Source organism: Polypterus senegalus, chromosome 4 (assembly GCF_016835505.1).
Source record: "Polypterus senegalus isolate Bchr_013 chromosome 4, ASM1683550v1, whole genome shotgun sequence".
Lineage (NCBI taxonomy): Eukaryota > Metazoa > Chordata > Cladistia > Polypteriformes > Polypteridae > Polypterus > Polypterus senegalus.
The window spans coordinates 229,603,291-229,626,985 of record NC_053157.1 but is presented as its reverse complement, the minus strand read 5'-3'; the positions used below and the strand labels follow the sequence as shown (position 1 = coordinate 229,626,985).

Below are 23,695 nucleotides of genomic sequence, written 5' to 3'. Positions count from 1 at the left end.
GTGCTCTCAACTTACAGAGAGTGCTCAGAAACCATTAAGAAGGCAAACAGAATGTCAGGTTATATAGCGCCTTTATGTGTGGAGTACAAGTCACAGGAGGTTCTGCTCAACCTTTATAATGCACTGGTGAGGCCTCATCTAGAGTCCTGTGTGCAGTTTTGGTCTCCAGGCTACAAAAAGGACATAGCAGTACTAGAAAAGGTCCAGAGAAGAACGACTAAGCTGATTCCAGGGCTACAGAGGATGAGTTATGAGGAAAGAATAAAAGAGCTGAGCCTTTACAGTTTAAGAAAAAGGAGATTAAGAGGAAACCTGAGTAAAGTGTTTAAAATCATGAAGGGAATTAGTCCAGTGGATCAAGACGGTGACTTTAAAATGAGTTCATCAAGAACACAGGGACCCAGTTGTAAACTTGTTAAGGGTAAATTTCACACAAACATCAGGAAGTTTTTCTTTACACAGAGAACCACAGATACTTGGAATAAGAGACAAGTAGTGTGATGGACAGTAAGATGTTAGGAATTTCAAAACTCAACTTGATGTTACTTTAGAAGAATGAAGTGGATAAGTACAGCGAGCTTTCCTGGGCTGAATGGCATATTCTCATATATATATATATATATATATATATATATATATATATATATATATATATAAGGTCTTCTTTCCAAACATAAGTGCTTAGATTATTATGTAAAAGTATAATCCAATGGCTCCCAAGGCCATTGGGTGAAGTACTGCCTTCTCCTTTTTCACGCCTTTTGTTTAGTTCTGCAGCATCCATTTTGTAGTCCATCATGTATCTGTTCATCTTAAAATGAAAGAAGAGGTAATTCTTTGAGTTTTGTTTTTTGTACTTTTCTTTTTAAATTGGTAAATCACGGGCATTCATCAAGAGTAACAGCATTAAGTTTTCTTGTTCCACATTTAACATGCCCTGAATTGCATGTCTAGATCATTTCTTGCTGCCCTTCCATTTACAACATGGAGTACTCCTTAATTATTGGGGGTCTGTTTGACTTTAATTGTCTTTTCTTTTGTTCTTGCTGGTGGTTTCTGGGACTTGTCTCATACCTAAACATAACGTTTGGGGTAATATGCAGGGAAATTGTCTGGCCAGTTTCTATGAATACATTCAAGGTCATCAGCATTGTGTTTCTATCCATGCAGTGTGCAATTTTCAGCAGAATCTCCTCTTTATCAAGATTCACTACTTTCTCTCTGTTGTGGACTACGGTGTTAGAGAACACTGTATCGTGTTGCCCTGATTAGTCTCTCAGCTCTCTCTCAGTTTACTACTCCCAAGTCGTCCATGGGTCAGATCTTTCTGGTGGGATCCTGAAGGCGGTTGAGAATTTTCTACAGAGTGAGTTCTGCTGTGGTACAGAAGACTACTTTTGTATAAGAATCGTTTACCACATTCAGTACAGCAATGAGGCTTCTCTCCAGTGTGTATTCTTGTGTGCCGTCGAAGATTGCGTAGTTCAGTGAATTGCTTGCCACACTCAGAACAACTATATGGCTTTTCCCCAGTGTGTATCTTTGTGTGTCTTGTGACATGGTTGAAGGTTGAAAATTGTTTCCCACATTCAAAACAGCAGTAAGGTTTCTCTCCACTGTGAATTTTGGTATGCCTCCGCAGATCACTTGTGTTGGAGAATCGTTTACCACATTTTGAACAGCAATGCGGCTTCTCTCCAGTGTGAACTCTTGAATGTACCTTAAGATTGCTTACATGTGAGAATCGTTTGCCACATTCAGAACAACAATGGGGCTTTACTCCAGCATGTATTTTCTTGTGTCTTTGAAGATCACCCAGCAGAGAAAATTGCTTGCCACAGTCAGAACAGCAAAATGGTTTTTCTCCAGTGTGGACTACTTTATGTGATTTGAGATTGCCAATACGTGAAAAACATTTACCACATTCAGAACAGCAATGTGGCTTCTCTCTAGTATGAACTCTGGTGTGGGCTCGGAGATCACCGGGCTGTGAGAATCGTCTGCCACATTCATCACAGCAATATGGTTTCTCACCAGCATGAACTCTCCTGTGTCTATGAAGATTGGTGCTATGTGAGAACTGCTTACCGCATTCTGCACAGAAATATGGCTTCTCGCCAGTGTGAACTGTTCTGTGAGCTTTAAGATGACTTAAATATGTGAACGACTTCCCACATTCTAAACAGCAATGTGGCTTCACTCTAGTGTGAATTCTTAAATGTGCATTAAGTTCACCGATTTGTGAGAACTGTTTACCACATTCAGACCAGCACTGAGGCTTTTCTCCGATATGAACACTTTCCAGATCTTTACAATCCGTTTTGGAGCTCAAATTCTTCACGATTTCTTGGCCAACGTGTAAAGCCAGGGGCTTACTATTTTGCTTTTGTTCATTAGGATTGATGATCTCTAACCTTATTAGATTCTCACTGCTTAAAGAATTACACTTTAAAGATGAGGGTATCAAACTCTCTGAGCAAGATGTCAGATTCTTCCTATTTTCTCCATGCTGTTTCACTGGATATCTGCACTGAAGAGGAGAAAAGTTGTTGTCCTCTTGCAAACCTGTTTTAAAACAAAGACAAATATTTAAAACTCTACATTTTCATACATACTTTGACTTATTAAGGTAATAAAGCATGTTGGGGAGAAGGCTCATCCCACAAGAAATGCTGCTCTTAATGTTCTGCTCTTAACTAATAAGCAGAGGATGTTGTACCTCTGCAATATTTAATTTTGCTCAAACAAAGTATCAACAATTTTTGTCTTTTGCATCATCTGAGACAATTTTAAATCAGAAGCAACCATCACAAATTTCACCTTTTCAGCCGTTGTTAATGCAATAGCTTAGATCAGGGGTTTCCAAACTTTAAGTCAAAGCCCCTCAAAATATTTGTACCTCCTAGGCAAGGCTTCAGCTAATACAAACCAAATGAGATGAACTGGGGCTGATCTCGGTTACTTCTACAATGACTCATGCTGCATGATTTTGAATAATAGTTAAATATTTGTGCTTCTTCTCGGGTCTGCTATGTCAGCCTATTGACACATATGTGACTGAACGTCACGTGGTATCTTTAGACCAAGGACTTTCAATCTTCTATCCTTGGTGTAAATATTTTAAAGGTGTAAATATTTTAAGGTATCTCCATTTTATTTTAGCCTTCAGTACCGAATTCTTAAAATGACATTTCTTAATTCCCCCCTGTCCCTCCAGTATTGCACTTCAGGACTTTAACAAGGGATCACACAGCGCTTTTTTGGGTGGTTGTGCAGGTATTTTAGTTTTTATTATTACAAACAATACATATTTAGACCAAGAGAAGAAGTAATTTTAAAAGAAATAGCCTTGTACAGGGTGGAAATATAAGAAGAAGCCAAAACTGCAGTCCAGGAAAGAGCAAAGCAGGACAATGAAATGTGAATGAAAAGTTTGGAACTTGCCGAGTTTTCATAATTTGGAATTGAATTGTGTCATTCTGTGTATGGAGGTGCATCCACATGAACAATTCAATGGATTTGGTTATCTGGTTTGGAGATTATAGACAGAAATGTTGAACTGACATTGCTGGAATTGTGGCATTTGGATTTAAGGTTTAACAATTGACTTTATATTAGAATTCTGAAGGTAAAACGTGACCGTCTTTCCACTTGAAAAAAATGTTTGATCAATAGAATGTTGTATTTGTGTATTAATTATTTATGGTGGTAGTCTGAATATTTTATTTAGAATAAGGAGAACAAGGAGCCATGACTCAGTAGACACAGGATGGGTCTACCTAAGAAATAGGAGACATAGACCAGGCAACACCCAAGGAAAAAAGGGGCTTCCTTCTTTCCCATCTGAGAATAGTATGAGCCTGCTGTGAGTCCACCTCTGCTAGAATTAAGAAGTGGACCACCTGGACAGAGAATGACAACCATCTTAAAACTGCTGCAACTACTTTATGTAGTACTTTTTTTTTCAGAATTACACTTACCGTATATATTCGTGTATAAGTTGGGTCTTGAAACCCAAAAAAATCAATTATAAAATCAGACCCCGACTTATACGCCCATTCAAAAATGCGACACTTACATTTTATTTTTTTTTTTACATTACAAACTCCTCTGAATTGTGGATGTGGTGGTCCGTGTGTCCAACTAAAGGTGCTAGGATTGTCGCTAGGTATTTGGCAATGTTGTAAGTGACAGAATTAATGCTGCTGACAATGGATGTGATGGGGGCTCCTTCCTTGTGTATCTTGGGAAGGCCATAAAGACAGGGCTGGCCTCCCCAGGATACAAACAGTGATAGGTTCCCCTGTCAATGGCGTTTTCCATTTCAAGGTGTTTCAGGCAGTCTATCACTTTCTTTTTGTAGATGTTGGAGTTTGCTTCCAAGGTCAAGGAGCTAAAACTCGATACAAATAAAACCATGGTATCCTTTGAAATCACATCTCTCTTCACCAGCATCCCCACCACTGCTGCATTAACAGCTGTAAGGAGGAAGAAGACGGCACCCTCACTACCTGGTGCAACCTTAACCCAGATCAAATCTGCTTGCTCTTGGATCTGTGTTTGAACACCACTTACTTCTCGTACAGAGGTGACTTTTACAGACAGGGACATGGCTGTGCCATGGGTTCCCCAGTGTCACCCATTCTAGCCAACTTGTACATAGAAGAAATGGAGGAGAAAGCACTCAACTCTTTCCCAGGGACGACACCAACCCACTGGTTCAGATATGTTAATGACACCTGGGTAAAGATCAAGATCTGGGAGGTATAGGCCTTTATAGCCCACATTAACCCAGTGGACACAAACATACAATTCACCAGGGAAGACTCCAAAGACAACCGGCTGGCTTTCCTGGATTGCACAGTTATCATTGGGACTGAGGGAAAGCTAGATATAGAAATTTACAGAAAACCCACCCACACTGAACAGTATCTTTTGTTTGACTCACATCAACATGAGTTATCAGGACTCTACACCACAGAGCAGAGAACATCCCCACTTCCACGGAAGCTGAGGAGAAGGAAAACAGGCATCTGAAGACAGCCCCTAAGACCTGTGGCTATCCCAAGTGGGCCTTTAACAAAGCAGGATAACAGAACATTCAGAGTCCCAGGGCCAATGGTAGAACCTGGTCATTCCATACATGGCTGGTGAGTCTGAAAAGTTAAAAAGGATTTTTTTGAAAAAACACCAAATACCTGTCCACTTCAAACACACTAACACACTGAGACACAGACTCGTCCACCACAAAGACTGGATACCGAAACAGAAGAAGAGCAATATACTATATGCCATTCAGTGCAGCGAAGGGTGTCCTGAACTGGACATTGGAGAGACCACGCAGCTGCTACACAGGAGGATGACCCAGCACAGAAGGAATAACACCTCAGGGCCGGAATCAGCTGTGTACCTCCATTTGAAGGACAAAGGGCACTCATTTGAGGTCATTAACATCTAGATATTGGATAGAGAAGACAAGTGGTTTGAGAGAGGGGTGAGAAAAGCTTTGCAAGTGCAAATCAACAACCCTTACTCAACAGAAGTGGAGGCATTAGGCATAACCTGTCTTCAATATATCATGCTGCCCTTTCATCCATCCCCCAGGAAATTCAGGCCCAATTCACACCTCCACCAGGTGGACCACTCTTAACAGCCACACTCTATGGGGGTAGGAGGGGCTGTCAAAAGGTGTGACTGTTACATCTACCCACACCTTCTCCTTCCGTTGTTTTATTCAATGAGCCCAATCAGGGCAGGTGTGAAGTGAATCCAACCTGGAGGGTAAAATGGTGGTCTCTAACAATATTCCTCAGACTGATGAAGCTGCTTGGATGAGAAGTTAAACATATCTACCTAACAAGAAGGAAGTCCAGTTGCCATGACTCAACTATCAGATATCTGAAATGTTTTAGAATCAAAATGGAATGTTGGCTCTGTGGCTAAAGGTTCTGGACTGGTAACTCGAAGGCTGCCAGTTTGAATCCTGGCATTGACAGAATGAATGATACTCCACTGGGCCCTTGAGCGAGGCTCTTAACCTGCAATTGCTTCTGGGATACAGTACAAATAGCCGACCTTGCTCTCTGATCTCCAAACTCTCTGGAGTTTGTGTTAGGTAGATTGCCCAGAGGGGACTGGGCGGTCTCATGGTCTGGAATCCCTGCAGATTTTATTTTTTTCTCCAGCCGTCTGGAGTTTTTTTTGTTTTTTCTGTCCACCCTGACCATCGGACCTTACTCTTATTCGATGTTAATTAATGTTGACTTATTTTATGTTCTTACTGTGTCTTGCATTTTTCTATTCTTCATTATGTAAAGCACATAAATGTGCTACATAAATAAATGTTGTTGTTGTAGAGTAAGCTTGGGTATGTGAAAAATTACAACTTCCTAATACAAGAAATGGTATATGACAAATAAATGAATAAATGCAGCCACTGTGACCCTCCGGGACACCCCTGGTGTATGTATACAGTGGTGTGAAAAACTATTTGCCCCCTTCCTGATTTCTTATTCTTTTGCATGTTTGTCACACAAAATGTTTCTGATCATCAAACACATTTAACCATTAGTCAAATATAACACAAGTAAACACAAAATGCAGTTTTTAAATGATGGTTTTTATTATTTAGGGAGAAAAAATCCAAACCTACATGGCCCTGTGTGAAAAAGTAATTGCCCCTTGTTAAAAATAACCTAACTGTGGTGTATCACACCTGAGTTCAATTTCCGTAGCCACCCCCAGGCCTGATTACTGCCACACCTGTTTCAATCAAGAAATCACTTAAATAGGAGCTGTCTGACACAGAGAAGTAGACCAAAAGCACCTCAAAAGCTAGACATCATGCCAAGATCCAAAGAAATTCAGGAACAAATGAGAACAGAAGTAATTGAGATCTATCAGTCTGGTAAAGGTTATAAAGCCATTTCTAAAGCTTTGGGACTCCAGCGAACCACAGTGAGAGCCATTATCTACAAATGGCAAAAACATGGAACAGTTGTGAACCTTCCCAGGAGTGGCGGCCGACCAAAATTACCCCAAGAGCGCAGAGACAACTCATCCGAGAGGTCACAAAAGACCCCAGGACAACGTCTAAAGAACTGCAGGCCTCACTTGCCTCAATTAAGGTCAGTGTTCACGACTCCACCATAAGAAAGAGACTGGGCAAAAAAGACATGCATGGCAGATTTCCAAGACGCAAACCACTGTTAAGCAAAAGAACATTAGGGCTCGTCTCAATTTTGCTAAGAAACATCTCAATGGTTGCCAAGACTTTTGGGAAAATACCTTGTGGACTGATGAGACAAAAGTTGAACTTTTTGGAAGGCAAATGTCCCGTTACATCTGGCGTAAAAGGAACACTGCATTTGAGAAAAAGAGCATCATACCAACAGTAAAATATGGTGGTGGTAGTGTGATGGTCTGGGGTTGTTTTGCTGCTTCAGGACCTGGAAGGCTTGCTGTGATAGATGGAACCATGAATTCTACTGTCTACCAAAAAATCCTGAAGGAGAATGTCTGGCCATCTGTTCGTCAACTCAAGCTGAAGCGATCTTGGGTGCTGCAACAGGACAATGACCCAAAACACACCAGCAAATCCACCTCTGAATGGCTGAAGAAAAACAAAATGAAGACTTTGGAGTGGCCTAGTCAAAGTCCTAACCTGAATCCAATTGAGATGCTATGGCATGACCTTAAAAGGCGGTTCATGCTAGAAAACCCTCAAATAAAGCTGAATTACAACAATTCTGCAAAGATGAGTGGGCCAAAATTCCTCCAGAGCGCTGTAAAAGACTCATTGCAAGTTATCGCAAACGCTTGATTGCAGGTATTGCTGATAAGGGTGTTCCAACCAGTTATTAGGTTCAGGGGGCAATTACTTTTTCACACAGGGCCATGTAGGTTTGGATTTTTTTTCTCCCTAAATAATAAAAAAAAATCATTTAAAAACTGCATTTTGTGTTTACTTGTGTTATATTTGACTAATGGTTAAATGTGTTTGATGATCAGAAACATTTTGTGTGACAAACATGCAAAAGAATAAGAAATCAGGAAGGGGGCAAATCGTTTTTCACACCACTGTATACTCACATATAGCAATATTTCACTCCACCATCATTAAACATTCTTCTGTCTTAAAGTAGGAAATAGACACTTGAAGTACCATCAGTAAAAGTGATATAATCACGAATTCTGAACTCACTTAATTTTTTTGTAAGCTGCTTATTTAAAGTATTGGAAGGAATTTTTACAATAGGCTTATTTTACTTCACTAAAAAGGACAGACATATTTTCCAGATCTGCAATGCCTTAAGATGCATTAAAACCTTGGCACTGCTTCTTCATCTAATGAAGATAGTAACTCTTCACTTACCTCAGTATTCTAGCTTCACTGCATACAACTACTTTAACTCTTTGAGGGCTGAATAGTTTCTGAAAAGCAAGGGTTACACACAGAAATCAATATAAAATGTCTGTTGCTGCATGCTGCGGGTGCCACTTTGCCAAGAATGTGCAGCAGGCTTGTTGCCAGGCTGTGTTCGCATGGCTGGGGCAGCAGAAGCAGTGGTCACAGTCGCAGTGCATTGCAATCTGGTTTCTACCTCTTATTATTAAGTGGCAGTCCTCCTAGTGAACATTGCTGTAGGTGTGTCAGCTACATGAACCCGTTCCGCACCACGATTAGCTGGGGACCAGTCAACTGAAGCTGGAACCGCACATTCGTTTTCGATCACTTGTATTAAAATCGGAGTCCGACATGTCATAGTCCAGTTCAGAGAGAATAGGCAAAATGTCATCCATGGGGTAGTTTGCTTTACGCATTCGCTTTGATCTCTCGCCATTATGTCAGTGCCATTTTTGGTCTTGTCTGTGCCTTATTACTTACACAAGTGCAGGAAATCTCAGTCAAACCAATGAAACTAACTTCCCCGTTAGCAACGAGAGTCCAAATAAAACATAATGGTTGGCTTTGTCACAGTTTACAGTTGATTACCATTGTCAACTCCTCCTTTTGACAAAAGTCAACATCAGCCCTGAAGGAGTTAATTATCTATTTTTTTTTTTATCCCAATATGAATGATTCTTCTTAAGGTCTTCTACATCCTTCATCAAGCGGATTGTAGTTTCCTTCTATAGCTCCTTCAAGTGCTTTTATTCTATTTGCATGATTATTCAACATAAGCAGTTATCCATAAATGAATCTGACAGTTGCCAAGGCGAATGTCCCACCCTGTTGTGTCACTGTCACTCAGACCTACACCTTAGGCCACCACTTCAATCATGCACTAGGATTGCCAACACTTTCTACTGACAGCTCTTTTAATATGTATCAGTCATGCAGACTTGAGAACGTCAGTCTAATGTCTTTCACTTATTTTACTTTCTGTCTTTTCAAGAGATTAATTCTGATTGGCAAATGTACCAAGACATGCTAACAGTACAGCATCACTTTGTCTTTCAGTTTTCGTTTCTTTTAGGCTGTTGCCGATTTCTTTCATTGAAGGCCCATTTCACACTTAAACAGGGAGTTGAACCTTAATGGACTGGTGCCATGACAGGACACCAGTCCATCTCTTGCACGCAAACATCCTCAGAAAGGGCCAAGCTGGAATAACACATTGCTCAAACACCCACATTTTCTGGTGATGTGGGACTTGGGTAACTGGAATAAAACCTGCACAGACACAAGGAGGACACCCAAACTCCACACGACAAGAACAATGACCAGGCATGGGACTTAAACAGCAGTGCTACCCACCACTCCTTCCATATGAAAGGCTAAGCAGGTACATTCTAAAAAAAAAATGCTCATTAAATCTATACATTACAGTATTATAATTTTAAGTTCACAGGAACAATAATTTGTCTGTGGTTTGACAGGTAACAAGAAACTAAAGAGTTATGCGAGAGGGTTTTGATCTAAAACACATGAAATGTTAAGAAGCGGGTCTTTGAACATGAAAAATTTCACTTACATATTCCAGATGGCCCTGCAGACGATTCTGGTTTCTCTTTTCTGACTGCATTTTTGTCCCCAGACTGTGACTTGCGAAGAAGTTTCCTCCTCTTGTACCCTAAAATACACATTTCTCTTTGGGATGTTGAACCCGAAGGTGGTCTAAAATCATGTTTTGGCAATGGGTCTTCCTTCAAAACATTTAATGTGGTGTGCTTTTGTACTTCAGGGCTAATAGTGTCCTGCTTACAATCCTCTGCTTTAACGCTCACAGATGTCGTCTCGTCTTCCTGTTTAAAAATACAAATGCTCTCTTCAGAATTCTCCTCTTTTGTGCTGAAACCTGTCAGATGTACAGAACTCCACCCACAATCCTCTTGTTTGACATGAGCCATTCTCTCCTCTTTGAGATTCACCGTGTAGTTTAAGGTGCTGCTTTCTTCACAGATTTCTTTGTAACCATCGCAGTGCTGGCTTCACTAGGGCGGTACAATTCTGTGCATGACAGCTCAACTTATCTCTGTGAAAAGAGCACATAATTCCTTTATAATTGTATTACAAACACAACAATAAAATTATTTACCTTGTTACCATTAGCTCATTATGTATTAAAAAATAAAACAAACTTAAAGTAAAACAGACAGTTTCTCATCAAATCTATTCACATTTGGTTTACAAAGTAAATTGCCTCTTAGATGTTTAATGATTCCCATTAAGAAAGCAGCCAAAGCTTGGAAAAAAATTCTAAACTTCCAAGCCTGCACCTCTTTTTAAAGCAGCCTGCAGGTCTTAGGTGTGCTGTGTGGATGTGGGAGCAAGTGTGCCCTGGGGTGCTTCCTATCTTATACCCAGTGCTGTAAAGATGAGTTTTAGCCTCCTGTTTTGTCTTGGTAGAGTATTATATTGCTCAACTTTCCCCTTTTGTATTATTAATATGTAACCTTTGTCAGAATGCCTCAAATCTCACAGACGTACCACTGTTTGTAAGCTATTATACCATATAACTTCTCCCCACCTTCACTTCTACGTCTATATCCTCAGGCAATTAGGTGTAGTAAAAGACAAGCAGGCATTAAGTTAAACTTTAAATAATGTATTATTAATAATATTCATAAATAATAACAATAAGCAAAATACAAGTGAGCACTGGCAACCATACAACCTGATAAATGTTGATGTATTTCAGGCAGCACACAGACTTGTTAGTTACTTAAGATGTCTCTAGTTAAGGAATCATTTGTGGTCAGCTTTCTTCAAAACAGGCCTCATGCCTGTCTCAATATGGCTGCCGAGCTGTGCTCTTCATTGTGTTGTCCTTTTCAGTTCATGGTGTTTGAGATGGTCTTTCATCAGTTTGGTAAGAGAGAGAGGGTGAGGTAAAGCGAGCAAATTTATATATTTTCTGTCCAGCCCCTACAGCCAATAGGGCGTGGTACTTAAAGGCTTCTGATCCAAGCCAATTCCAAACAGCCATACTTCAGACCAATGGGGGATTGAACACCTCCACACCTGCCCCCAAAACAATATGTTAAGGTAAAGCTTGGCAGTTAGGCAGCCTGGCTTTGTGTGGGAGTTGACAGGGAGTTCTGCAGAGAAATATAAGCCAAACCTGTTTGAAGCACTTCTCCCCAACCCTGTCGTAAAATTACAAAAAGACTCATTCCTAAAAGGAGGGGGTTCTTAATCATCAAACCATTTTTGTTATTATCAATAATGTAACACTAATATTACATTGCTTTGTCTAAGTTAGAAATGAAGACATACAAAATATTTATCAAATTGTATTCAAAATTTCACATCACAACACCTCCTGTAGCCATAAAGTTAGATTAAGGGAGTTTAGACAATGGACATTCACCACTCTAAAAACCAGCAATCATTCAAAGATGGTTTTTCAGATCTAGACTAATGGATTCTGTCCACAGGCAGCAAACCAAAACACGACTGTTAATTCCACTTTTATAATATATGGGGCCCTTGCTGGTGGGGGTGTATTGTGTTTGATCTTATATGGCCCAAAATCAGTTATTATTATTTCTTTCTACTGTATTCATTTTCAATTTATCAATAAAAATTTAATCATATATATATATATATATATATATATATATATATATATATATATATATATATATATATATATATATATATATATATATATATATATATATATATATATATATATATATATATATATATATATATATATATATATTGTAATGGATGGCCGGGTTCCACACCCGGCCCTTTTGCTCATGTTCCAGGGAAGCCACCAGAGACTCCGCAGTACATTTACCCGGGACGCTTGGAACCCTCAACTAAGCGGGTGAACGGGCAGGAGATTCCTGCCTGCTTCCACTCCCGCAAAGGTCGAGCCAAAGAGAGTCGAGTGTGCTACAACTGCGGCCACATCTGGCGGTGTTAACCTGTGAGGACGTCCAAGTGGTAGCGACGTCGGGGCAACACCCCCAGACCATTTTGCTTATATTTCCACAGGGCAGAACTGTAGTGCTGAGGACACCAACTCCCCATTATGGAGAAGACCAGCCCTCGCAGGACGGGCCGCTGAGTCCCACGAGACTCATCTGGAAGAGGGGTGGTGTAATGGACAGCCGGGTCCATTGCCCGGTTGGGACGACCCTGCTGTATATGGTCCGGGGGAGCAGTCATGGACTTCTCAGTACCTCTCCTGGAACGCATGGTGGCAGCCTCCCTGGTTGATGATGCCTCAGTTTCCCGCAGGGTTTAATGGGAAATGGAGTTCTCCCCAACCCTGTGGGGACCCAGGATGGCCGCCTGGAAATGAGTCAGAGATATTTAAGCCCAGCTGGTTTAATCATCATGCCCACACGGGAGTGCAATTGGGAACAGGTGAACAAGCAACAGGAGCACTCCCAGGAGGGCCATAAAGGAGCCAGCAACCACCATTCTGGGCCAGAATCGGGAGGAAGAGGACGAGGTTGCCTGAGAGGAGTGGTGGTGCCAGCGGAAGAATTGCTGTGTGTAAAGTAAGGTGCTTTGGGACTGTGTTATACCTGTGGGGTTCACGGGGAAGACAGCGAAGAGAAAATAAAAAAGATTCCTGTTTAATTTACACGTGCCTCAGTGTGAATAAGACGCTATATAAAGTGCCTGACCCGGTACAGATTCACACTGAGGCACGTGTAAATTAAACAGAAATCTTTTTTATTCTGTCTTCACCCGTGGGCGCACGTCTTCCCGTGTCTCACAGGCCCAACACAGTTCAAACACTCTTCCCCTGTGGGGCACGTCTTCCCAGTGAACCCCAGAGGTATAACACAGTCCCAAAGCACCTTACTTTACACGCAGCAATCCTTCCGCTGGCACCACCACTCCTCTCAGGAAACCTCGTCCACTTCCTCGCGATTCTGGCCCAGAATGGTGGTTGCTGGCTCCTTTATGGCCCTCCCGGGAGTGCTCCTGTTGCTTGTTCACCTGTTCCCAATTGCACTCCCGTGTGGGCCTGATGAATAAACCAGCTGGGCTTAATTATCTCTGTCTCGTTCCCTGGCGGCCATCCTGGGTCCCCACAGGGTTGGGGAGGACTCCATTTCCCATGAAACCCTGCGGGAAACTGAGGTATCATCAATCAGGGAGGCTGCCACCAAGTGTCCAGGTGGAGGTACTGAGAAGTCCATGGCTGCTCCCCCGGACCATATACAGCAGGGTTGTCCCGACCGGGCATGGGACCCGGCTGTCCATTACACCACCCCTCTTCCAGATGAGTTTCGTGGGACTTAGCGGCCCGTTCCGCGAAGGCTGGTCTTCTCCATAATAGGGAGTTGGTGTCCTCAGCACTACAATTCTGCCCTGTGGAAATATAAACAAATGGTCTGGGGGTGTTGCCCCGACGTCGCTGCCACTTGGACGTCCTCACAGGACAACACCGCCAGATGTGGCCACAGTTACCACAGTTGTAGCACATTTGACTCCCTTTGGCTCGACCTTTGCGGGAGTGGAAGCAGGCAGGAAACTCCTGCCCGTTCACCCGCTCAGTTGAGGGTTATAAGCTGTTTTAATTGGGAAAATGGTTCAAGGGATTATAGAGTAAGTAGGCAAGAATCAGAGAGAAAAGGTCCGATACTTCAGTAAAATTTACTTATTCAATTATAACATTTAAATACATATAATGCAGTATAATGCAGTAGCAATAGATATACAGAAACAAACTTATGCTTACAGTAATATCAAAAGACCCAGAGCCGTCATCCTATACCAGTAGACTGAGGGAGCCCGCGTGTCAGTCTCGTCAGAGGATCAACTAGTGAGCCTGGTCCAATACCGGGCGGTGTGCACGTTCCCCACGGTTGAGCTTCCAAAGAAACTGAGGGCGGAACCTTCCCTTATATACTAATTGAGTGTCCTTGACCAAAAGCGGCTTATGTGCAAGCAGTGTATACGGAAGTGATCAGTTTCAGCACACACCCTTCCACCGGACACGGTGTTGTTTTTCCTCTACTTGTTCCCTGACTGAGACGGTGCCTAATACCAGAAGACACACAATAATAAGCGTTGCGTGCAATGAAGCCCCTCGAAGTAAAAAACAAGTCCTTATATGGCCTTGGCTGTATTTTCAGAACATTCCTGGCTGTTCTCCCATAACATTAGTCCTTGCAGCTGGCTTTGCACTGAAGCGACCAACGCCCATCTGCTCTCCTGATTCCCCTCCTATCTTTACAGGGAAAATCTTTCCATTACACAAGCGTTCCGGGGAAATGTACTTTTATTTATTTATTTTATAAAAAAGCCAAATACCACTGACTCACTCATCATGTATTCTCCTGAACCTTGAGGACTTGGGACTTGAAAGTTGGAATGTAGGCTACTCTTTGCCCATAGGTGCTTGCTAAGAAACGGTTTTAAAAATGTTGTGCTCCAAGCGCAATCTGTCTGTATGTCTGTCGACTTTTCATGAGAGAATTACTTAATCGATTTAGATCTGGTTGTTTTCTATAATTTGCTTGAATTTTCCAATTGATTTTGCGACTTCTCTCATCACGCTAACTACCAGAGTTTGCTTGCGGTACCAATGTATTTATGCAAATCCAACAGAGTGGCTGTGGACTGAGAGGAGGGGGGCGGGGCCTTCCTCCTTCACTCGCCAGTCTCTGTTTGAGTCAGTCTGCCTCTCGCCACGTGTTGCAGTGCACTTTGCCTCTGCTTAGCTAGCGATACCCGTTTGTTCAAACTCCAACTCCTATAAAGCCATGCAGAAGTCCTAAGCACCGCTGCAACCCACTATGGAGGCTGCCATCTGGTATTCTGGGGGAGGTAGTGTCCTGGCCAGGCTTGCTCCCCCGGTCCATACAGTGAAGAGGTGTCCTGGCCGGACAAGGACCCCGGCTGTCTGTGAAAACGGTTGGATGCCCCAAACCTTTTTCAATGTATTTGAACTGTTATTGTGACTCTCTCCTTCCATCTATATGGGACAACCAGATCTTACAAACTACTTTATCCACAAGTTGTGCGGTACGTGAACGTAACATCTTACTTTTAAGGCTTTTCTACACTCATTCAATGATTATGTCAAAGTCAGTTTGTGCCAAAACTGGTCTTCTGAAGAGATAAGAACATAAGAAATCTGACAAACGAGAGGAGCCCATTCAGTCCATCAAAACACCATTTGTTTAGCCCATATCTAAGCTGCCCTGAAATCTCATCCAGATTTTTCTTAAATGTTGTCAGGGTTTCTGCTTCAACTCCAGGTCTCAGTAGTTTCTTCTTAAGTCCCACAACTCTTTGTGTAAAGAAGTGCTTCCTGGCTTCAGACTTAAATACACTTCTCCTTAATTTCCAAAAATGAATTATAGAATTAAGAGACAGTGTTTTAAAAAGTAAGCTGTGTTCTGCCTCAAGTACAAGTTTGTCCCCACACAACTGTGTTGACCTGTTTTAGGACTCTTGAAGGCACATGGACCAATCACATCTATTGGTCTCTTCTTTGCCAGCATTTTATGACCAACTACATCCTTTCTTTCTTGTTCACCTAACTACATTTGTGTATCCTTTGAAAATGGAGGAAACGCTGAGAAGAACAAAAGTAGACTAGCTCTGGTGGGAAGGATGGACTGGAGGGCTAAACAAGATTGGTCACTGAATCAGGGGAGGCAACCTGCACCATGGTGCCCCATTGGTCCATAAGGTGTGACAGGAAGCCAAAGGACTGGCATTAGTTTGGTCTCTCTGCCTCTTTCTATCATCCCATCACCATGCTGAAGATGATGGAGTGCTGAATCTAACATCTGCCCAGGAGACCATCCTGAATTGACATTATTGATAATTATTAGTAAGCGTATTATGATTGTGTAATATATCTCTCTATGATAAAAGAAAATCTTGAAAAGAGACAAGACTTTTGCCAAGATATTTTTTCAAGTCCCATCCTCCTGTCAACCATTTCCGGTTCACAGCCCACACCCGTGGTTCTCTCACCTCTCATTCGTGTGAATGATTTTGTCAGACTCAGTTCCTGCACTCTCAGCTCTTATAAATTTTGATGTTTTCCTTAACGGGTTATGTCCAAATCTTATTGAAGAATTTCTTCACAAAGGGTAATCAACAGAAGAAATGAGCACACAGGCAATCCTAGCACCGAGACAAATTAACATGAAAATTGTCGATCAGTTACACGGCAAATTGGTTAAATGGATATCGATAGACTATGCGGAAACAGTTGGTGGTGATGGTGTGGAAGATGAAAACATCAACTTACAATACTGTATCACGATGAATATCTATAGCCATTAACACCGTCAGGTTTTCCACCACATGAATTACTGTAGAAAGAAGGATGTATCGTAATGTTATTGTGTAATTTATGTCTGAGTGATGGGCAATGCAATGGGACAAGATTAGTTGTATTCAAAATTGGCAGAACAATTCTGTCATGTAAAATTTTAACAGGCGACAAGAAAGGTAATGTAGTACATCTTCAGGGGATAACATTAGACACCAAAGGAGATCTTGATATGCCATTCATATTAAAACGTTAACAGTTTTGACGTTAAAATAGCTTTTCCAAAGACAATTAACAAATCACTGGGACATACATTCGAAAAAGTCAGCTTATTTATTAGAGAGAAGGAAATGATATTCACTCACGGGCAGTTATACATTGCATTGTCATGATGAAAGTCCAAACAAAGTGTCAAAATTCAATGCCATATTGATGAAAAGTTAATTCCAAATAATGTTGTTACTGAAGTGTTACAGTAAAAGTGTAAGTTTAAAAAGTATGTGTGTGTGTTAATTTCAAAGCCAAACAAAACAAAAACATATAACACGACGAATGCCTCTAACGTAACATGAAACATAATTTTCTTTCAATTTATTATGTTTTACTATTTTTTACTATGGTTAATTACTTGCTGTAATGTAAAATAGTTAGTTCTATTATACATATGTAACAATTCCTATGAAATAGCAATCTGTTTAAATTGTACATCCACTTCTCCATACGTGAGCGGCAGAGCCGTGAAGTGGCTAGCGTGTATTGCCCGCCCGGGGGGTTGGCAAGCAAAGCGAGCAGGGGGCAGAGCCCCCTAGTTTTATATATTTTTGAGACCCAACAACCCCCCAGCTATGCTGGGCACCAAAACTGTTATTACAGGCAGGTCCGTCGCTAAGGCAACCACAGGTTCACAGACTCGCCACATAGCATGTCATGTCTGTCACCCGATGGCTGATGAGGGGTCCAGTCTAACCCACCCACTGACATGGCCCCGTCACTTCTTGTTTGCTGTGTTCGTGTGTATTGAAGTGACGGCTCCCATTTGAATAAAGACCCTAACTGTCCCTGTTTTAATTGGAATAAAGTTGTTTTTTTTCAAGGCTTTGGACTCGGCGTCTTCTCTCAGGTGCAAGACAGTGACTCACATATTACAATATTCTACTGCTATTTTAATTAATACTAGTTTGCTTTTAAATTTCTAGTTTGTTTGTTGTTTCTTAAGTGATTAAATACAGTGCACCTAGTGTGAGGAGATTGCCACTATCTTTCAAATAGGGTTTGGTAGGCTGAAGGGAAATAGAGTGTGGACATTAGCCTGACAGTAAATGCATTGTGGGTAAGCAAGTGCTTTTAACAGAGGGATACTAATTTTGATGTATTTAGGGAATTCTCATTTAGGTCTGGGTGATATCTTGTTTTTACCACACAAAAATTGTTTAATTGTTAAAGGACAAGTTTGATATTTTTCCAAGTCAAAACATTTTTTCTTCACGATAATGGTATATATTCATTTTCCATAGAAAATTGTGTTTGAAGTGAAGCATTTTTTCTAATACATTTTAAAAAAATGCTTTGCCTAAATACATGCTAATGGAGACACAGGTCTCCAGGTGAAACAAAAAGTCTTTAAAAACATACCAAATACACTCATTTTTCAAGCCAAAAATGTTATGAACTGTACACATGCATCTTGGGATCACACACATATTGAAAAGCAGTGTACCCATGCTGTTTAAAGAGTATAACAAAAGCAAAAATCGTGTGTGCTCTCCCCTTGACTTTCTCACATACTCAGATATGGGATGGATGGATGGATGGTAAACTGCAAGACAATGGATTATGTTTTTATATTATGTACATTAAAGAAGCATCAACAACAAATCAAATCAAATTAATAATATTGAACAATTATTATAAAAGTAAACAGGAATAAATTGGAATCTAGCTGCATGAATTAAAAATAAACAAAAATCGAGTATGTTTTCAGGTAAAGCACCACTTCTGTTTAGCAGAAATAGCCCAAAAGCTGATAGAAATCTAGGTTTTGTACTTAATACTTGTATGCACAATTTGGTTGACCACAGTGAAAGTGTACTCAAGTTATCGTGTTTACATACAAACACACACACACACACAGAATTCCAAAAATGGTATTTTCGGACTCAGGGAGGTCTAAAATATTGAGATTCATCAAAATCTTGAAATGTAAAATTTGGATGATTAGAATACTTTCCCTATGAGAAAGTAAATCGAACTCAACCAGGTCTAAAACATTGAGATTCTTTAAAATCCCGAGGTCAAATATTTGGACGATTACAATAGGAGAAATTGTTTAAAAAATTCATATTGTTGCTTGATTTGTATTATAATGTATTAACACACTGTTTTAGTTGGGAAAATGGTTCCGAGGTTTTAACAGAAAATAAGCAGGCAGGAATCAGAGAAGAAAGGTCCAATACTTTAGTTTTCTTTACTTGTTCAGATATAATATCATTTAAATACAATATAATAGCAATAAACATACAGATATAGGATTGTACTGTTGACTTACAGTAATATCAAAAGACCCAGAGCCATCATCCTAGACCAGTAGACTGAGGGAGCCCGCGTGTCAGTCTCGTCAGAGGATCAACTCGTGAGCCTGGTCCAATACCGGGCGGTGTGCACGTTCCCCACGGTTGAGCCTCCAAAGAAACTGAGAGCGAAACCTTCCCTTATATACTGATTGAGCGTCCTTGCCCAAAGCAGCTTGCGTGCGAAGGGCCGTGTACAGAAGTGATCAGTTTCTGCCCACACCCTTCCACGGGACACGGTGTTGTTTTCCTCTACTTGGCCCTGACTGAAACGGTGCCTAGCACCAGAAGACACACAATAATACTAAGCATTGTGTGTCATGAAGCCCCTCGGAGTGAAAAACAAGTCCTTACATAGCCTTGGCTGTATCCCCAGAACATGAGTCATTGTAGCTGGCTTTGCACTGAGCGACGCACACACATAGTTTAAAATGCTTTTCCCCTGCTCTCGATTCCCCTCTCGTCACAGGAAATCCCTTCTCACACACACACACAGACATAAATCCAAAAAATTATGAAAATTGTAACACTGTCCAAATACTTATGGTCCTAACTGTAGCCTGTCTGCCTGCCTGCACTATTACCAGCAGTAACTGGTTACTAATTTAAAAAGTGGCTGAAACAAAAGCCTGAAGACATTACAACCCTCCATGGTCAGAATGTGACAAGCCCTGTGTGGAGTTTACAGGTACTCCCCTTTGTCTGTGTGGATTTTATTTAGAGAACTCCTGTTATCATTACCACAACCCCAAAGACATGCTGGTTAGGTTGCCCGTTTATTCTAAAGCAGTTCTTGAGCGAGTATGTCTGTGTGAGCCAAGCAATGGACTGGCATCCTGTTTAGGGTTGCTCTCTACCTTGCACCCTGTCCAGCCAGGATAGGGGACTCTGCAGTAATGAAATAAACCCATCAAAAATCCATTGGGACCCAATTAAACTCGGATAAAGGAAAACGAAAGATCAAGAAAAATAACTCATATAAACCAAAAAGGAAAAAAAAAAAACTATACGTCCTTGTTTAAACGAATAAAGGTCAATATCAAATATAGTTTCCAAATCCATTCCAAAAAAAAATAAAAATAGCTCAAACATCCATTGCCCTGATCACAGCAAAGAAGAGGGGAACTTAACCTTAGGTACACGAGAACAACCAGAGTCACACCTACCAGTTTCCCTAATCAAGCCCTTCTTCGTCAGGAGATTCACTTCCCTGACACTCGTCACAGATGTCCGCTTTCACAGCCACACCCAGACAATCATTCCACGGAGATGGAGAAGATGCCATACCTGAAGCACCATGCAAGATAATACAAAACATACGACTTCACCTTTTCCTGATTCTTCTTCAGGTTTATGGTCGATTTAGCTCCTCACTCGCTAACAGGCCACCGCGGTGTGAGAAATGCAGGAGGGCGGACTTCCCTTCACAGCAGCGCTTCCTTTTTCAATTAGAAATCTCGACTACAGGCTCCCAGTAACTTTTTCACTTTCCGAATTTTGTAGAGCAGGAGATCAAAACAATGAAACAGTTAATGATCATAGGTTTGACACAGGCACCGGGCACCACGAACTAATTTAAGGTGCACGCGTCTTCTGACGAATCCCAGCAACAGTACGGCACGCTCAAAGAGCGCGCCTGCGCGTAGAGCAAATTCTTGACTACATTTCCCAACGGCCCTTGCACCCAACGTTCATGCATTTGTCTTTTTCTTCCACTTCTTCTTTTCCTACTTCTATGTGGAGTCGATGATTTGAACGTTTTGGCGTTATTTTTACCGTCGGATATCTTTCCTGTCACTAACCCTCCCAAATTAAGGAAAAGTAAAAACTTCATTTCCCAGGAGTTAGTGCGGCAAGCATGTTCGCCTACAGAAAGGCGGTGCCTCATTACTTTTCCTAGATCACTCTAATACAACTATATTTGAAAACAATTCTTTATTTATTCATTCATTTATTTATTTATGTTTTTTTACATGTTTTGGGCGTTCGCTCATCCTGAACTAAAACTGTCCACCTCCAAAAACATGCTGTCGCGACAAAGGCTCATTAATTTGTGTAAACTGGAAAACACCGGGTCTCGCTTAGCCGCTTGTTCTCCTCACCATCATTGAGAATGCGCCCCGATTGTCCAATAAGTAAGTAAATCCCAAACTCTAATTTTTCGCCGAATTCTAACCATCATGTGCGGGATTAGCCCCAGTTTTGTTCCTGAAAATAATGTTTCTTGATTTTGTGTAAAATAAACAAGCATTGTGTTGCAGTGGTTCTAAATTGTCCCTAGTGTGTGTGTCCTGCGGTGGGTTGGTGCCCTGCCCGGGATTGGTTCCTGCCTTGCGCCCTGTGTTGGCTGGGATTGGCTCCAGCAGACCCCCGTGACCCATTGTATTCAGGTTTTAATGGTTTGGAAAATGGATGGATGTGTTGCAGTGATTAAGGATTTGGACCTCAAACTCTGAGGTTGTGGTTTCAAATCTCGCCACTGTGTGACTCGGGGTCAAGTAACTTCACCTGCCTGTGCTCCAATTAGAGACACAAAAGAAATGTAAACAACTGTATCTCAAAAAGTTGTAAGTTGCTCTGGAAAAAGGCAGCAGTAAAATAAATAAATGTGTATATACAGTAAAGTAATTTTTTTGTTCTTTATTTCGCCTTATATAATTTCTTGTATTAGGAATTTATTAGTTTTTATATACCCCATGGGGTCAGAGCACAGGGTCAGCCATTGTACAGTGCCCCTGGCACAATTACAGGTTAAGGGTCTTGCTTAAGGGCCCGGCAGAGTATAGGATCTCTTTTGACAGTAACGAGGATTCAAACCGGTAACCTTCTGGATACCTGCACAGATCCTTAGCTTCAAAGACACCACTCCGCCCACTTGTGTATCAATTGATTATCAATTCCTCCTAAGTTGTGGTCTGATTAGACTCTTTAAAGTTCTGGGGAGTTTTTCATTTTTGTAACTGGTACAAGTGATTAAGTTAAATTTTCTATTTTACCATCCATCTCCGTTCCTTTGCTCTACCTGACTTTTGATGAGGTCTTTAGTCAATTTCACCCTGTTTGTCTTTCCTCTCTTGCAAAAACTGCATCCAATATGAAGCCAATTGTTAAATTGGCTAATTTCAAACCCCATTTTTTTCAGGACGTGCTTTTCTAAGTTTTGTTATTTTCTTTTTTTTTTTGAGTCTTAATTCTTCCTATACACAAGTAATACAGAGGAAGTGCAGGTGTCATTTTGCTGCCGGAACTTCCTTTAAACAGCAAGGAGCCAGGTAGACTTTAGAAGAGAGCGTTGATTGGAATATTGACATTTATGTTAAAGAAAGTGGAGTAATAACCTGAGAGAAGAAGCACGGAAAGGAAGAACATACAACGTATACTATATGGCCAAAAGTATGTGGACACCCCCCACCCTCCCCAAACGACAGAGTTCAGGTGTTTCACAGGTTCATCAAATTAGCACACAGTCATACAATCTCCATTGACAAACATTGGCAGGTTGTACTTAAGAGCTCAGTGACTTTAAATATGGCACTGTCAGGGGATGTCACTCCTGCCAAAAGTCAGTATATGAAATTTCTCCTCTGCTAGATCTGCCAACTGGGAGTGGAATAACTATGAAGTGGAAATACTGGGCAGCAAAAGCAGCTTTGCCATGAAGAGGTAGATCACACAAGCTCACGGAGCCAGGCCTCTGAGTGCTACAAAAGTTGTCTGTTCTTGGTGGTATCACTCACAATGGAGTTCCAAACTGCCTCTGGAAGCAACATCAGCATAAGGACTGTGCATTGGGAGCTTCATGAAATGGGCGTTCATTTCCAAGTAGCAGCACAAAGGCCTTAATATACCATGTGCAATGCCAAACGTCAGCTGCAGGGGTGTCATACTGCCCACCACTGGACTGTGGAGCATTGGAAATGAATTCTCTGGAGTGATGAATCAGGCTTCACTATCTGACAATCCAGTTTAACAATCTTGATTTGGCAGATGCCAGAAGAATGCCATCTGCTGGATTATAAAGTTTGGTGGAGGAAGGATAATTGTCCAGTGCTGGTATTAGCGTTTAGGTAAGTTCCCTTGTGTTTTACTTTGGGAAAATGGTTCAAGGGATTATAGAGTAAGTAGGCAAGAATCAGAGAGAAAAGGTCCGATACTTCAGTAAAATTTACTTATTCAATTATAACATTTAAATACATATAATGCAGTATAATGCAGTAGCGATAGATTATAGAAACAAATATATGCTTACAGTAATATATTTAAAGAAACAAACTTATGCTTACAGTAATAAAAACAAACTTATGCTTACAGTAATATCAAAAGAAACAAACTTATGCTTACAGTAATATCAAAAGACCCAGAGCCATCATCCTAGACCAGTAGACTGAGGGAGCCCGTGTGTCAGTCTCGTCA

The 23,695-nt window shown here is 41.1% G+C and overlaps 1 protein-coding gene across 3 annotated transcripts; it reads right to left on the bottom strand.

Moving 5' to 3' along the window:
* Positions 1-503: 503 nt before the first annotated feature.
* On the bottom strand, positions 504-20,929 carry LOC120528111 (zinc finger protein OZF-like). Of its 3 annotated transcripts, none has more exons than XM_039752149.1 (3): positions 20,570-20,929; positions 9,978-10,478; positions 504-2,565 (listed from the first exon to the last, which is right to left on the bottom strand). In XM_039752149.1, the coding sequence occupies exons 2-3, from the start codon at positions 10,351-10,353 to the stop codon at positions 1,277-1,279; spliced, it is 1,665 nt and encodes a 554-aa protein (XP_039608083.1). In that variant the 5' UTR covers positions 10,354-10,478; positions 20,570-20,929; the 3' UTR covers positions 504-1,276. The 3 variants fall into 3 exon arrangements, with proteins under 3 accessions (XP_039608083.1, XP_039608080.1, XP_039608082.1); XM_039752146.1 differs by having other exon boundaries at positions 20,611-20,929; XM_039752148.1 differs by lacking the exon at positions 20,570-20,929 and adding an exon at positions 20,449-20,555.
* Positions 20,930-23,695: the final 2,766 nt, after the last annotated feature.

What these genes read in the sequence shown, in the direction of transcription:
- LOC120528111 (XM_039752149.1), bottom strand. Translation starts at nt 10,353, where the DNA reads ATGGCTCATGTCAAACAAGAGGATTGTGGGTGGAGTTCTGTACATCTG. An exon ending in TGCAGGGCCATCTGGAATAT is followed by an intron (nt 2,566 to 9,977) that starts GTAAGTGAAATT and finishes GTTTTAAAACAG; the next exon opens with GTTTGCAAGAGGACAACAAC.